General features: G+C 39.0%; 1 protein-coding gene across 3 annotated transcripts in view; it reads right to left on the bottom strand.

Annotated features, from left to right (window-relative positions):
* Positions 1–850: 850 nt before the first annotated feature.
* The window catches only part of nipa2 (NIPA magnesium transporter 2), a 44700-nt gene continuing 27424 nt past the window's right edge, over positions 851–18126 (bottom strand). The window contains exons 2-7 of one of the 3 annotated variants that reach the window (XM_060826840.1): positions 16459–16550; positions 11471–11675; positions 9394–9450; positions 6013–6103; positions 4943–5103; positions 851–1705 (exon numbers count right to left, since the gene is read on the bottom strand). In XM_060826840.1, coding sequence (XP_060682823.1) covers positions 1062–1705; positions 4943–5103; positions 6013–6103; positions 9394–9450; positions 11471–11609 — 1092 coding nt within the window. In that variant the 5' untranslated portion in view covers positions 11610–11675; positions 16459–16550 and the 3' untranslated portion in view covers positions 851–1061. The remainder of the gene's footprint in view (positions 1706–4942; positions 5104–6012; positions 6104–9393; positions 9451–11470; positions 11676–16458; positions 16551–18126) is intronic. The other 2 variants (XM_060826841.1, XM_060826842.1) reach the window with 2 other exon arrangements.

Raw genomic sequence — 18126 nt, 5'->3', positions numbered from 1 at the left:
ATGGACAGGTGGGTAATTCCAGAGCATCAATGCAATTTTATAAATGATTCACAAAATTCCATTGATAGATCTCTAGATATTAGGAAAGCACAGGCAAAAATATTGAAACATTTTCATTGGCAAGGGATTACATAGGGTCAAATTTTGCCATACGTTGCATACATGCCAAGGACTGTAGTGGGGAAATCCCAAAGCTCAAATAAAACTGCATCTTTCACTCCAATATCAATGTTTGAAGAATCGTTTGGCAGGGATTTAACAAATTGTGTAGGATTCCTTCCTAAAGTCAGGAATGGGAACCAACATCTTGTAACATAAATGGATGTTTATACAAGATTTCCTAAAGCAAGATCTTTAGGAAAAATTACTGCAAAAGTGGTACGGTGTGGAAAAGTTCATCCAAATTTTTGCAAGATATGGATTAACTAAAGAATTTTAGTCACATCAAGGCTCAAATTTTATGGTGTAGATATTCATAAGGAAACAAAGACTAATTTTAGGAACTAATGTACATCTGCAAAGGCTTATTTTAAACACAAACCCGCAGAGTCTGTTCTTGTGTGTATTTTCCATTTGTGGAACCCTGACCTGAATACTTAAAGTTGCTTTCTCTCCAATACACTGTAGCTATATGAAGAAAAGGCAAATCCGAAAGAATTTTATTTCAAACATTTAAAATTAAAACCCTCAGTGCATAAAGTACAATGTTGTTTTCAAAAAATATTTAAAATAATGGGCATATGTACACTGTTACATGGTGATTTTTCCTTCTTGTAGTTGTTTAAACCATGTAAGCCACAATGCATCATTTAAAGGAGGTTTTAAAAAAAAAGAGCCATGAAAAAATAAGGCAAATAAAAATGTAATTTAATAACCCTTGGTCCATCCCAATCACACTGATGGAAAAATGATTGTCCCTAGAGACAGTCCTTTACAATAAGTGAAGTCACCAACACAGATGACCTTTTACAAGCAGCTCAATTCTGGTAACTATGACAGCAGAGTTACTATAGACAGGGCAGTGCTTTTCCTTTATCTGTTAACATTTTGTTTTCCAGTTCTCACATGGTGATCATATTTCCATTTCTTCTGGAGGAAACTGTATCTGAGGAGTGTATGTCCGAACTCTCAGCACAGCTATCATTTTCCACACTGTGGTCTAATCGCTCATAATGTACACTCCCATTCGCTGCGAATCCCTTCTCCTCCTTTCTCATGAACACTGGCAAAGTTGCCAATGTTAAGTTGATATCTTTAAAGGCATGCAACAAAAAGATGCCAACTATAATGGTGAAGAAGCCACTCAGTGTGCCAATGATGTCATCATTTTCCATATGATACCACTCTTTAAAAAGAATAGCAGAACATGTCAAAACAGATGTAGTGAAGAATACATAATAAATGGGAGTCACCAAGGAAGTGTTGAAAATATCCAATGCCTTGTTCAAGTAGTTAATTTGAGTGCTTACACAAGCTATAAGGCTCAGCAAAAGGATCCATGACAATGAGTAGGTAAGTACAGGTTTCCCAGCAAACAGTTCCTTAATAGCAATACCGAGGCCCTTCACACAGGAAACAGAGAGTGCGCCGATTACTGAACAGATGGTTATGTAAACCAGGATATTAGTCTGCCCATGACGAGGTCCAACAACAAAAATAAGAATCAGGGAAACAGTGATGACAAAAGTTGCAAACACCACAAAACCTGAAAGAGAGGAAAAAAGTCAGAATTTAATATCTTGGTTTTTCTCCTTTTGGGGTTAATAGGAACAATGTTTGAAATCCTCAGTTTTGAGAGAAGGTAGATAATGGCCTGCTCTTTCTTCATCCCTTTCTCCCTGATTGGAAACAGTATGATTCTATGAAGGACTGCATATTTGTGACTCATATGATCAGAATCTTATCAAACCAAACTCAAACACCAGAGTATCAGCAGCTCTGAAATAAAGATACACGAAGACTTTGAACAAAGCCTTCTCAACCAGACCATGTTGATTATGTTCTCAAACTAAATTTGTCCCAGTGACCTACACTGGCCCATAACACTAAACCGAGCCTATTCACATATCAATCCAAATATCTTTTAAACGTTGTAACTGTACCTGCATCTACCATTTCGTCTGAAAGGTCATTCCACATACAAACCACCCCGTGTGAAAAAGTTGCTAACTCATCCATGCCAACCAGATATCCTGACCTAATCCAATCCCGTTTGCCAGCATCTCCCTCTGAACCCTTCCTATTCATATTACAATCCAGATGCCTGTTAAATGTTGTAGTTGTACTAGCCTCCACCACTTCCTCTAACAGCTCGTTCCATACATGCTCCACCCTCTGCATGAAAAAGTTGCCCCTCAAGTTCCTTTTAAATCTGTCCCCTCTCATGTTAAACTTATACTCTCTAACTCTGGATTCCTTGACCCCTGAGAAAAGACCTTATCTATTCACCGTATCCACGCCCCTTATGATTCTTTAAACCTGTAAAAAGCCACCCCTCAGCCTCTGATGCTCCAGGGAAAACAGCCCCAGTTTATCCAGCCTCTCCCTATAGCTCAAACCCTCCAACCCTGGTAACATCCTTATAAATCTTTTCTGAACTCAAGATTCACAACATTCTTCCTACAGGAGGGAGATCAGAATTGCATGCAGTATTCCAAAAGTGGCCTAATCGATGTCCTGTACAGCCACAACACAACCTACCAATTCCTGTACACGATGCACTAATAAAGGCAAGCATACCAAACGCCGCGCAAGCATACCAAACGCCGCCTCCACTCTATCTACCTGCAACTCCACTTTCAAAGAACTACGAACCTGTACAAGAACTACGAACCTGTTCAGCAACTCTCTCCGGCAACTTCCATTAAGTACATAAGTCCTGCCCTGATTTGACTTTCCAATGTGCAGCATCTAACATTTACCTAATTTAAACTCCATCTGCTACTCCTCTCACCTAAAGATATGCCCACTAGTTTTAAAGCCCCCTACCTTAGGGAAAAGACCTTTGCTACTCACCTTATCAAAGTCCTTCATGATTTTATAACCTCCAATGCTCCAGTGAAAAACATCCCAGCTCATCCAGCCTCTCCTTATAGCTCAAACCCTCCAGAACTGGCAACATCCTTGTAAATATCTTCTGAATCCTCTCTAATTTAATAATATCATTTCTATAATAGGACAATCAGAACTGTACTCAGTGCTCCCAAAAATGGCTTGCCAACATCCTATACAACCTCAATCTGACATCACACTCCTATACTGTACAGTCCGGGTGATGAAGGCAAGCATGCTAAATGCCTTCGTAACCACCCGGTCCAGCTGTGAAGCAACTTTCAAAGAACTATGCACCTGAAATCCCAGGTCGCTGTTTGACAACACTACCCAGGGCCCAACCAATAACTGTGTAAGTCTTGCCCTTGTTCATCATACTAAAATGCAATACCTCCCATTTATCTAAATTAAACTCGTCTAACAGACCTCAGTCCATTGGCTCAACAGTTCAAGACCCCTTTGTAATTTTAGATAACTTTCTTCACTGTCCACAATGCCACCAATTTTGGTGTCATCTGCAAACCTACTAGCCATGCCTCCTATTTACTCCTTGACCGACATGAAATCCTCGTATGTCAGTCCCTCCATGCCCTGACCCGCTATCTCTAAACTCCTCCTGTCCCACAACAATCAAACTTCTGTGCTCTTTAAATGACCGATTCTTGCGATTCCAGATTTCCTTCACTTCTCTATTATCCAGTCCCTTGCTCAGGAAGTCCTCCCTAAAGTCTCTTTTCTCCTTTAAGTCACTCTTTAAACCCTACTGTTTTAGCCTTTATTTGGTCACCTATCCTCATGCCACCGTTGTGATTTACTGATACATCTATCTAATAACTATATCACAAAGCTGTGACCATGATTTAACATTTGACCACGTTAATGACACTTTATAAATGTTGTTTCAGCTGTCAGAAAGAAGAGTTTTGTCTCATTTCTCCATGAGGATGACAGGTCCATGGGTTGTCTGTTCTCATTCAAGTTAAGCAGATTTCCTCTCAAAGCAAATCACATGACCATATTTAAAATGATTACTATAGCCCTGATTATGGCCTTTATATTTAGATTAGATTAGATTATTTACAGTGTGGAAACAGGCCCTTCGGCCCAACAAGTCCACACCGACCTGCCGAAGCGCAACCCACCCATGCCCCTACATTTACCCCTTACCACTACAGGCAATTTAACATGGCCAATTCACCTGACCCGCACATCTTTGGAATGTGGGAGGAAACCGGAGCACCCAGACACGGGGAGAAAATGCAAACTCCACACAGTCTGTCGCCTGAGTCAGGAATTGAACCCGGGTCCCAGGCGCTGTGAGGCAGCAGTGCTAACCACTGTGCCGCCCAAAGGTCAAAACAAAAACAAACCAAGAGGTATTAAGTGAAAGGAAACTACTTATTGTTTTCGATTGCATTTTGTCTTATTTAGCTAAGTTTAAGAAATTAGTATTCCCACTTCTAACACCTTTCACCAACCTGGGGCATTGAAAAGTGCTCAGCAGCCAATTTATTATTTCTGAAGTGTTGTCACTGCCATTGTTTTACTACAAGGAAGGAAGGAAGGAAGGAAAGAAAAAGGCTAAACTGCTTATAGGAAGGTCGCAGAAGCAACAATCAGATAAACTGCCAGCTACCTTGGGGGGGGGGGGAGCGGTGAGAGAAGAGAGAATTAACTTTTCAAGTTTGATATGACTTTTGTAAGCACAGCCCTTCCTCAATACTGCTTCTAGGAGTGTCACTGCTTAGATTTTCTACTCAAGATTCTAGACTGGAACTTGAACCCACAGCTTTCTGCTCAGAAACAAGGGTGCTACTCAATGAACCAAAGCTATGCCTTATTTAAATTAAATATGAAATAAATAGGCTAGAAGTACAAGTGGATACTATACCTGGATCTTTAAGTTTAATGGCCATCTCCTGAATAGTTTCCACCTCTTCCTCTTGTGGAGCATGTATTACCATAACAGTAGAACCAACAATACTTAGAAAACAACCAAGCTTGCCATGGAGGTTAAGTCTCTCATTCAGAAAGTATGACGACAAGACAGCACTATGGAAACAGAACCCCAACATATAAGAGGAATGTAAACATTATGTTTGAAGTAAACTCAAAAACAAAACAGTTATTTGACCACAATTAAAGTTCAAAAATTGTTCAGTACTGCGATTCAAGTGCCACAGGACAGGAGACACCAACAAAAAACCATGGCCATCTTTTGCCTACATTCATGCTGTTGTAGAGTTCACTCCTGTTTTGGAAGATGACAGATTTCACATTATATAAATATTAAAATACTGTGCAAGAGAGGGAAAATATTTTTCCCAAGATAAATGCACACAAATATGATCTCACTAAGGTAGAAAAGACATGTTTGTACCTGTAACCAGATGCCTTTTAGCTGCATCTCAATACTTAATTGAGCTAATTAACAGCTTCATCCTGATTGGGTACAGTCTGACAATTATGATAAGCAAATTTTCATTTGCTATGGACACTCATGGTTTGCACGTGGTCCAACGTGCATTAAAATACACGAAAATCCATCAGCAATTAATAAGCTTTTAAGCCCTGTGTGCATTCAAGAACCAGCCTGTGTGTCCACAGATCAACATCCAGTCTGCTCCCAGATTCTGATTTGCCAAGTGTCTTTGCAGAGAGGAGCGATAATTTGTGCCCTGCTTTGAAGGAGACCCAAACCTGCCAGAGAGAAGCTACAGAACAACCTCGGTTATCCGAAGGTCAATTACCCGAATTTCAGATTATCCGATCAAGATTTCAAGGTCCCATAAAAACGTTATCTGAACAAAATACTCCCCATCTGTCTTGTGCGGACAATAGAGGTTGTTCTGTATATGAAAATGTTGTAAGCTGTAATTTCATACTATATTGATTGGGGGTCATATTTTTCACTAAGATTTGCTACTTTTTTTTTCTGATGTGCAGCAACAATATGCCTACCTTACGAGAACACTAAGAGCTCCCAATGGTGTCACTAACGTTGCTGGAGCAAAGGCATATGCAGCAAAGTTAGCAGCTTCTCCAGCACCCACTGCAATGAGACAAAGAAGTCAGTTAAAATTCTTGATATCTTTTCAGCTGCACTTTAACTTTAATAGTACGAAATGTATTATAATTTAATAAAACAATGAATAGCTGCAAAAATTACATTTGGCCTCAAATATTCCATCCTACTTAGATTGTGCAGCCTATCGAGGATTTTTAAAAACCTTTCTAAATAGACAAAGACATTTATATCCTTGGGTGGGTACAAAGCAGAGCTGATATGACCTAAAAAGAAAGATTTGTATTTTTGTAACATTTTTCATGGTGACTAGATGTCTCAAAGCTTCTATAGCTAATAAAGTATAGTATTTTTAAAAAATGCTTCCCTTGTGATGAAACAAAGGCGGGATCCAATTTGTGCAACACCCAAACAACAATGTGATGATAACCAGTGTCTATTTTTGGCTCCCTGGGACTATGGTGACTTTACTTCTTGCGATGTTGATTGAGGAATAAACATTGGCAAAAGCACCAGGGATTAACTCTATCATCCTTCTTTGAAATTATACACACCATCCAAGCAGACTGAGAGCATGGTTTAAACATCTCATTTAATAGATGGCACCTCCATCATAGCATCATGCTCACAGTACTACAGTGGAGTGATAGCCTTGACTTTTGGATCCTAGTGCTGTACTTGAAACCAGAAACTAGTGACTCTCAGGCCTAATTAAAATAGCAAAGCACAAAATCTGCATTTAGCTTGAAATTATTTAAGCCTACACAGCGAACAGAGTATTAAAAGTAATTTTATAATAACATGACAACATTTTGTTTACAGTCACAAATTACAGCAATTATGTTCAAACAAGACTTAGTGAGTAATCAAGGCTTGATTTACAATTCAGATTAAACTGGAACATTTTCAACATCTAACACAATCACTAAAACTGCATTACAAACATCCATAATGTACAGCATTAACTCTATTAAAATAGTTTCAAATTGATATGAAACAGTTATGTGAATAGCTGGCTAAATAGCAACCAATTTCATTAAATCCCGACATTGTGGAAACATTCAGCCCATCATGTTTACACCAACCCCAACCTCCCCCAAAAAGCATTCCATTCAGACCCAACCCTCTACCTGTAACCATTTATTTCCCATTGCTAACCCACCTAGCCTGCACATCCCTGGACACTTGGGGCAATTTAGTACAGCCTTTGGTCTGAGCAAGGAAATCACAACAACCAGAGGAAACTGCCACAGACACAGGGAGGATGTACAAACTCAACACACAATCGCCTGAGGATGGAATCAAACTTGGGCCCATGGTGCTGTGCGGCAGCAGTGCAAACCACTGAGCCACCGTTTTGCCCTTTAATCCAAGGCATTTCCTAGACTGGAGCCTTTGTTTTTAAGTTAAATGACCTGAGTGCGGTTGCACAGAAATTTCCTGAGTAATTCTAGATTAGAAAAGGGAGAATCATCCAGATTGCTCATGATCATAATCCAACAATGCTAAGACTGGTATGGACAGAATCAAGCTCAGCTCAGATTCCCATAATAACCAATTGACAAATTCCACATAAGAACAGGTGTTAGGAAAGTTTGGGAGAAGCTTTGTAGCTCGGGTGCTCGTTGCTGTGGTTCTGTTCGCCAAGCTGGGAGTTTGTGTTGCAAACGTTTCGGCCCCTGTCTAGGTGACATCCTCAGTGCTTGGGAGCCTCCTGACAAGACAACGGAACGAGGACATGCCGCAACCCAAAGGACTAGCCACACTACCATACATCAGGAGCATTTCCGAACTGACAGCCAGACTGCTGCGACCACTAGGTCTCATAACAGCACACAAACCAACAGCCACTCTCAGACAACAACTCACCAGAACGAAGGACCCGATACTCAGCATGAGCCAAACCAATGTAGTGTACAAAAACCCCATGCAAGGACTACACAAAGCACTACATAGGACAAACAGAAAGACAGCTAAAAACCCGCATCCACGAACACCAACTAGCCACGAAACGACACGACCAGCTATCCTTAGTAGCCACACACGCAGATGACAAGCAACATGAATTTGACTGGGACAACACTACTATTATAGCGCAAGCCAAACAGAGAACAGCCAGGGAATTCCTAGAGGCATAGCACTCATCCACAGATTCTATCAACAAACACATCGACCTGGACCACTGCAGCAGACAGCAAGAACTGACAACCGGAAGCGGCAGAGACAAGCCACTATAAATGCCGGAGGAAACATCACAGAAGCGCTTCACAGGAGGCTCCCAAGCACTGAGGATGTCACCTAGAAAGGGGATGAAACGTTTGCAACACAAACTCCCAGCTCGGCAAACAGAACCACAACAGGTGTTAGGAAAGGTACTAGGTGCTGCTGAAGGAACATTTCTTTAATAAGAACATATCAGATTCACCAGCAGACCATTTGGACTCTTGAGCCTGTGGATGATTTAGTAAGACCATGGTTGATATTCCACCTCAGATATAACCTCCCACACCCCTTCAATTCCCTTAGTATCCAAGTCGGTTGATGTCATACTCGAAAACACAATGGTGGAGCATCTGCCCTTCTGTACAGAACATTCCAAGATTCACAGATTGAAGACATTTTCCCTCATCTCACTCCTAAATGCCAATGTACACCACTTTCTAGATTCTCTAAGCTGAAGAAAACACTATTCTCACATCAATCTTGCTAAGCAGTATCTCAATAATTTTGTATAGTTTAATGAGATCACCTCTCACTAAGGAATAATCTACTCCGCTCAACCTCCACTCTTGGGATAATCTCTTTAGTCCAGGTATAAGCCTAGAGAACCTCTCCTATAATTCCTCCCAAGTCAAATATGTTCGGAAATATGATGACAACATTCCAGTCTTGGCCTTCCAATCTTCCTATGTAATTGCAGTAAGACTTTCTTACTTCATTCCCTTTGTAATTGAGACTTAAAATACCATTTGCTTTTCTAATTGCTATTATCTGCATGTTAACTTTCTGTGATTCATATATAAAGGCCCCCAGATACATTTGAAAACCATTATTTCCCAAGCTGCCACTTCTAAAAATACATTCTCCTTTTGTCAAAGTGAATAACTTCACATTTCTGCACATGATATTCTGTATGTTCTTGCCCAATCATTTCTTCTTTAAAAAAGGCTTTTGTTGCATCTTTGCATTCTCCTGACTGCTTACTTTCAGACTGATATTTGAGAAATTAATAGTTTCATTTTTTTCATCAGACGAGAGCAAGCGCACACGCCAGCCGAGTCCATTAATCAGAAAACCCAGATTGCTGTCATACTTACTTGACAACAGTCCAGCCCACCATAGCCACTCTTTGAGATATGCATGTCCTCCCTGACCTGTGGGTTCGCAGAAGAAACAAAATTGCACAGAAATAATTAAATAATCAACAATAATTCTAGTTTAGAAAGACATTTCTACAAATAAGCAGGTACAGATTGTGAGGCAGTGTACATTATCTGAAAGTAGCAACATGCTGACAACGTCTCATTCTTCTTCCTGTTTCTTATCTCCATCATTTCCAATAAACTGATCAAAGGTAAGTCTCAAATTTCCATTCAGTTAAAAATTACACAACACCAGATTATAGTCTTGTTGGACTATAACCTGGTGTTGAGAGATTTTTAACACTGGAATGGGGTAGGCAACACTGGCAACTCCACATCTTGATTTCCATTCAGGAGATCTTTTAATCACCTACCTCAATTTATTTTTGAGGAAATCTTTTCTAATACTACTGATCCTCTTCATGCCAGTGAAACTAGAGTTACAACAGTAGGGGAAAAATTGTCCTTGCTGACAAAAAGAGCAAGTACAGTTTCACTTCACATACTGAATGGACTTAGGTTTTTCCTCCAGATCATCCTTTGAAACTACTCTAGAAAAAGCTATGCTCATGCTGAAATACCAGTAACATGAACACCAGACATCATATGATACTTCAACACCTAGGTTTGTGTCTGTGTGAACTTACTGCATATTGACAAACAGCATGATATTGTGTATTTCACAGCTAAGCATATTCTTCCCTCTCTTCATCCTGGTTGATACGTTGTTAGCTTAGCACACAGATGCTGGAGTTAATTATACTACCATTCCAACTGAGCAGCTATTGAAAACAGATGAGGGATCAAAAACAAGACCAGTCTGGACTGTCATTACTTTTATACTCCAGACTGTGAATTAATCAAAGACTGTCTGAAGTGGTCCTTCCAATGGAAGCAAAGTTAGTAATTAGACCCTTCATCAGACAAATTAAAGGTGATCGTAGAATTGACTATTTAAATGATGTACTGATAAATGAAAAGAATATATATCTTTGAAGGAGACAGAACAAACCAAGAACGTTGTTTTGACAGCATAAAAAATCCTTGGCTTTATAAACCAAGGAATAGAATACAACTGCAAAGCAAGTATAACAGTCTCGTTGTAGCCACCACACTTTAAGAAGCAAGTTCTAGGCCTCATAGAGAATGTAGAGATGATTTACTAGGACTAGTAATTCAGGCTTCAGTTACGTAGAGAGATTAGAGAAGCGGGAAATGTTCTCTTTAGAATTGAGAAGGCAAATGGAAAATTAGTTCAAATGAGAGTTGTTTATTCAACAATTCGGTACATAAATGAGAAAGGTTTTTTTTGGTTGCACAATAATAACCTACAATTAGAAAATGAGCCAGATTAAGAAAAAAAATGCACAAGAATTCCAAGGATGCAGTACCATGAATGTGATCAAAGTGGAATTTGATCATTTGTAAGAGAAAACTTTGAGCTATGTGGGTAAAGCATTGAGATGAGATTAACTCGATAGCTCTTTCAAGGAGCTGGCATGGGTACAATGAACCAAATGGCTTCCTTGTGTTGTATAATATTATGAAGTGATGTCTCCAACTAAGTTGCCAGATAAAACATAGTTCAGCATAAATTCATTATGTCTTAAGGTGCAGAATGAATTTTCAGCATTCACCATTTAGCCACCTGCGTTTTCACACAAGATAAATTGTCACAGCCATAATTATTCAAAACGAGTGACATTACATCAGAAAGTACCGCGTGCATATGAAAATAAAACTGGATTTTAAAAACATTATTTACAGGGGTAACACTGACAACACCACATTTAACATAGCTACCCTCAGAAGATGGTCCAGGAATAGTGAATCAAAACAACTTCATTTCGCACATTAGCATTTTATTAAAACAAAAGAGCTCGGAGCAGGAGTAAGCTGTGCAATAAGATCATGGCTGATCTTTTCACGGACTCAGATTCACTTACCCGCGCTCTCACTAAATCCCTTAATTCCTTTATTGTTCAAAAAAATCTACCTTATTAGAGGAATTTTGTTGTAAACAAAATCTCACCTGCTCGCATTGACCCTTTTTTGGCCAGTCGAAGGAGACCTTTCTTTTTCAAGATGAAACTCCCTCCAATAAATATGCTGGAGCTAATAGCTAATGCCAAGCCAACATAAAAGTCATATTTTCCTCTTTCCTGGCCCATTCTTCTTGGCACTGGCAAGCAGGGGTTTATCACATTAAGGACCAAACACAGTATTCCCCACTAGGACTGAGACAAACAAGTAAAGGTTATAAGTGGAGCTATGATCAAAAACAAACATAATAATAGGTTAATATATTTTGCATAGAAATGTATCAAAGGTAGAACACAAGAAACATTGTTCCCGGAGGTTTATTTAGGACTTTGTTTTGACACATACCCTCTTAATTATAGGTAGACACTGTTACTGAATGTGCAATCAGATACATCCAAAATATACTGCAGACTTTATATAGTCTTGTGTGAATTTAATTAATAAACTGAATGTAAATTTCTCTGAATTGAATTAAATAAGAAAATTACATTTATTTTCAAAAGAAAACACTACTGCATATTTCCAAAGTTTTCTTGCTAAATTGTTAATATTTGAACACAAGCCAATGAGTGGCCACAACCCCGATGAATCGTGGAGCATAGAACATTGAACAATACTGCTCAGAACAGGCCCTTCGGCCGTTGATGTTGTGCCGGCCTGCGAACTAGTCTAAGCTCATCCTCCTACACTACCCCAACATCATCCATATGCTTATCCAAGGATTGTTTAAATCTCCCTCAAGGAGAAGCAAATAGGACTGCAGATACAGGAGAGTCAAATTTGAAGAGTGTGGCGCTGGAAAAGCGCAGGTCTGGTGAGAGTCAATGTTTCGGGCCTAAGTTCTTCATCAGAAAATGATGAATCAGGCGCTTTTGCAGTGCCACCCTTTTCGAATGAATCATGGAGCAGGCTTGAAGGAGCAAATGTCCCTGAAATTCAGAATGAGATTTCAGCAGAATCAGAAAACCAGTTATCACTCAACTAACATGTTTTTCCACTTTTCACACACTTTTGTTTACTCAAGCAGAGACACAGCCAAATATGTTTCATGTGCAAAGCATAGACAATTCTGAATATGGCATTTTCACTTCCTTTAGTTAAAAACTGTACTGGAGGGGAACATAAGAAATGGTATGCTATGAAGTAATTAGCAGTATGATGAAAAGGAAAATACATTAACATGCGTGTTCACCAGTTAACATCCCTAGTGCCTTTTCACTTTCATAAATACCCAGAGCAAATTTAATGAGTGAGTGAACGAATGAGCAAGACACCCCAAGTCTCAAGAGATTTTAAAGTGAGTTATCTCACCCTTAATGTCAAGAACGAGAGAAAGAAAATAAATAGAAATAAAGGTTCGACAAGAAAAAAAAGTATTTTTAATTTCTTACTGTAGACTCCCAACCAGAACACAGTGAAAAATTATACAAACAAAATAAAGCAGGTGCTGACAACTTGAAATAGAAAATAGTAGAAAATACTCAGCAGGTTTGTCTGTATCCACAGAGAAGGAACAAAATTAATCATTCAGGTCAACGACCTTTCATCCGACTGGGTAAAATTAGAAATGGAAACAATTTGAAGTGCATGAAAAGAAGTGGAGAGGGTTGTAGAGAGCACAAAAGGAGTGGCACGTGATAGGGTGGAAGAGATTAAATGATAAAAGAGATGAATGGGAAGGATCAAACCTGTAAAGGAACAGGTTGAGAAACAATAGGTGCATTGAGAGGTGGTGTGAATGCTGCACAGCTGCTGTCTCAAAGCAAAACTAAAAGGAGGAATGAGAGTAAAACCAAGACTCGCCCACATCTTTCACTCCTTTAACTTCAGTGTTCAAATTATTATGCCTGACTATTTCTACCAACTGAAAGCAAGGCCATTGCTAAACAGATTTTTTTTCACAGCATCTCAGCATTCCCTTCACAACAATATGGTACACTGCTTGAGCATCCCAATAGCCCAACCTTTCTTTTGGCATATTTCTATGCAAGAGCAGGAAATGCAAATCCTGCCCTTTTTCCTATATCCCTGTCTTCACTGCCACAGGCCCTAAACATCCCATCGAGGTGAAACTGCAATATACGTGCACTTCTTTCAACTTGGCACACTATATTCACTGCTCACACGTTCTGTTCTCAATGAGAGACCAAATGAGGATTCAGTGATGGTTTTATAGAACATTTCTATAAGGTTCACAAATATAATCTCAATTCCGAACCTTCTGGCCTCAGTGAGTTCAACGATTTCAGACCATAATTTCTTCCCCAAATTTATTTCCTTTGATTTGTAGGTTTCATTCTGTTACAACCAGGTAAATCAACTTTCTCACAGGACACTCAACCCTCAGAAGAAATTCCTCCTCACCTCAGTCTTAATTTGGCAACCCATTATGCCCTCTGGTCCTAGATTCTCTCATGAAGGAAATCATCCTCCAAGCATTGACCCTGTCAAGCCCCTTTAGAATCCTTTTTACAGCAAATGTTTTATTAACGAGCAGTTACGGTACCAGGGATGTGCTAGATTGATCAAGAGGTCCACATAATCAATGTAAATACATTAAGTAACAGAAACGTGATTCACTGGGTATACATATCATTGATATATTTTATTTACAACATAAAATTACAAATAATAATGTAACTTTGCCTGAAATAAAACTTACTGGCAGTGAGCTTTGTCATTCAAGTGACTACTCTAACATTGTAGTAAATTGCAATATTTAAGGATAAATTTACGAAAGATTAAATCAACTGTTGATATTTTGAGTGGCCATTCAGTTGAACAGGTACATTTACATTTAGGTAAATAAATTTAAAAACTATAATAATGAGCAGAATAATTATAGTAGTAAGCTTCGTAGTATTTGAAGTATATAATTTTTCTCGGTTTATCAAGCGTGCTGGTTAAAATGATGTTTGCTGTATTTCAATCAGATGCTCTCTCATTCTTCTAAACTCCAGTGAATGGAGTGCCAACCCATTTAGCCTTTGATCAATATCAGCGATCATCCTCATCAACCTTCCCTGATCTGTCTCCCATGAAATCTCTTTCCTCAGAAAAGGGGACCAAAACTGTTCACTGTACTCCAGATGTGCCTCACTAGCAACTTGTACAGTTGCAGTATGGTTTCCCCACGCTTGTACTCCAACCCCCTTGAAATAAGGATCAACATTCCATGAGTCTCCCTGAATAACTGCTGCACCTATGTGCTAGCTTTCACTGTTTGGTGCACAAGTACTCCCAAGTCCTTTTGTGCTGCAGCTTTCTACGGTCTTTTTCAAATGTAAATACTACTTAAATTATTTAGTTAATTAAATATTATTTTCATTCAAGAATTATTTTGCTCTATCTTCCAAGATGAATGCCACATTTTCCAACATTATACACCATTTGCCAACTTTTTGTTGACTTACTTATTAACCTCTCTCTCTAAATTGTTCTTAATCACCTTTGCAACTTGCCTTTCCACCTATTTTTGTGTCATCTGCAAATCTGACAATAGCACATTTGCTCCTTCCTCCAAGGCATTAATATATTTTTAAACAGTTACAGTCCCAGTACTGACCCCGGGGCAACTCCACTGGTTACAGGTTCCCAACCTGAAAAAGTACCCTTTATCTCCACTTGCTGCCTCCTGACCATTAACCAATTCTCTATCCACACCATATATTAATTCCAATACCATGGGTTCTTATGATTTTTGAGGTACCTTGTCAAATGCCTTCTGGAAGTCCAAATATAACATCTCCACTGGATTCACTCTATCCACACTGGTTCATACTTCTTCAAAAAACTCAGTCAGTCAGACATTATTTCCCTTTCAATAGCCAAACTGACCCTGCTTAATTTGATTATGATTTGCCAAATCTGCTATTACTTTCTCAGTAATTTATTACAATATTTTTCCACAATTACCTGCTTTCTGCCTCCTTCCTTTTTTTAAAATAGGGGTGTCACACTGGTAGTTTTCCAATACTCTGGCACTTCTCCAGAATTCACAGATCTTTGGAGAATTACAACCAGCGCACTATCTCTAGCTATTTTTAGGATCCTAGGATGCAAGCCATCGGGACCAGGAAGCCTATCTTTAGCCCCATTAGTTTATTATTTCTACTAATATTGTTAGTAACTTATATTAGCTCTTGATTATCCTGTCTACTGTTTTTGCATTTTACTTGTTCTTTTATTACTGTCCCTGTTTCTCTTTCCCTTGTCAGCCTGCTTAGATTTCCACACCTCTGACATTCTAGTTCTACTGTGCTGCAGCTCCCGGCAGTCTCGCTCCATTTAAATGGCATTCAGCTCTTTCATTCTTCCTGCCGAAGTGCACAGCCTCAAGTATTCCCACATTATAGTTAGTCTGTCAAATTTTGCCCACTTAATTAACCTGTCTATATCCCCCGTGGACTCCATGTGTCATCCTCATTATGCGCCTTCCTACCTATTTATGCCATCTGTAAACTTCACATTGTGGCATTTTGTTCTGTCATCTAGCTCATTAATATATATATAGTCAACAACTGTGGACCCAACAATGATCCTTCTGGCACTCCACTAGTTACGAATTACCATCCTGAAAAAGATCCCTTTATCCCAACTTATCCCAAAAGCTAATGCTTCCAAATAAACCTGTTGCGACTATAACCTGGTGTTGTGTGATTTTTATCTTTATCCGAACACTGTCTTCTCTTTATTAGCTTCTGTCTGCACAAAAACTATGCAGAATTTCAGGAACCTAAATTTGGAGATTACACAAAAAACCTCTTCAAGCCAGAGATAGATACATTGTTGATATTACAGTATCAGCCTTAGAAGTATCTCCACACAGTTCCAAAAATACATCTTTTGAATGAATTATAATAGACTGAATAGTATTACTCTTCCAATTTAATCTTCTGCCTGTTGGGTACGATTAACTAATCAATGGTCAACTGATACCACATGACACAAGCGATGGTTAAGTAATTGTTACAATACCTTCTGCCGTTCTTTGTTGAAAATTGCCAACATGCAGTTTCACTTTCCAATAAATGCATTCAGTTTCCATTTACAAATGATGCACAATATCTCTGTTGGGGAAATAAGACTCCTGTTTAATTGTAATTTTTTTATAATGAGAAAGAAAAAGGCAGGAGTGATCATGAAGAGGTGACTGCTCAGCTCACACTTAGTTTCAGAGAATGGTTTTCCTCTACTGCACTTATACTTTAACATTATAACACTGCAAACCACAAAAGAAAAATCATTTTAAATTAAAGTTCTAATAAACCAAGAGACCTAAACATCTTGCCCAATTGACTTACTCTGCACTTAGATTTAGGAATAACTATTCATGAAATATAATTTTCATGCAAGTCAATCTCCCACTGCCATACTGAATATTCATCAAAGTAACTAGCAGTTATTTTGCATTCGAGTGAAGGGTCAAGAGAACACAAATTTAACGCAATTGACAAAAGATCAGAGGCAAGGTGAGGAAAATATTTTTTTCACACCCTGGGTGGTTACATTTTGGAATGCATTTCCTGATGGGGTAGTGGTTTTTTTTTTAAAGATATTTTTATTAGAAATTTAATATTTTGACAGATTTACAAAAATAAACAGAACTTTCAAGCACAAACATTAATATAAAAATAGATCTTAAATATATAATCATCAAAATTCAAAGGAATGATACTAAAGAAGAAAGAAAAACAATGAAACTCAGTTAACTACTAATCTAATCCACAATTATCCAGAGTGTATAGTTGAGTCACTTACATCCTTCAAACAAGAGAAAATGTTCTCTAATACACTCATAACAGTATAATAAAAAGGAAACTATTTCCAAACAATAAGAGCAAAAAAAACATGTTTGAATGGAGATCCTCCCCCCTGTTCTCAGGGGGCCTTACTTCCTTTCTAAAGGTCCACCATATCCTCTCCCAAACAGTGTCCCACCCTTGACCCGGGCGCTCCTTAATAGGATTTAGATATAATACCGAGCTAGAGTTGACAGTGAGCGCCCCACCCCCACCCCTCCCCACCCATACCTGAGTATATCTGATACATCAATGCCACGTACAAACACACATAACTATAAAATTACAACTCCAACAAATTACAATTAAGTATAATAACATAAAATAGCAAGAGAAGACAACCCTGCTCCCAGAAGCAAAAGTAAAGTAGAGTAAAGTATCCACTTCTCCCCACGGAGTGTGGAAGAGGCAAGCCAACATAAATTGTCTCTTACGATTTATTTAAACGAGTCTAAAAGTTCCTTAGCCTCTTCTGGTGATCTAAAATTATACTCGGATCCTTCGTGGGTAAAGCATAACGTCGCTGGGTAGCGTAAGGTGTATTGAATATTTAAGTTCCTTAGACATTTCTTCACCTCACCAAACGCCTTCCTCCTTCGTGCCAAAGCCGGGGAGAAGTCCTGAAATAACATAATCTTGGATCCTTCATGAATCATAGCTTCAGGATCCTTTCCAAGATTTCTGGAGGCATCCAGGAGTATCTGCCTCTCCCTATAACTCTGCAGCCGGAACAGGACCGGGCGTGGGCGCTGGTTTGGGCCAGATCCGCGTACTGCGACCCGGTAGGCCCACTCCACCCTTACCCGGTCAGTTTCAGCCCCCAGGTTTAAAAGCTGGGGCAACC

The sequence above is a fragment of the Hemiscyllium ocellatum genome, chromosome 6 (assembly GCF_020745735.1).
Source record: "Hemiscyllium ocellatum isolate sHemOce1 chromosome 6, sHemOce1.pat.X.cur, whole genome shotgun sequence".
Lineage (NCBI taxonomy): Eukaryota > Metazoa > Chordata > Chondrichthyes > Orectolobiformes > Hemiscylliidae > Hemiscyllium > Hemiscyllium ocellatum.
This window is presented reverse-complemented; position numbering and strand designations above follow the sequence as displayed.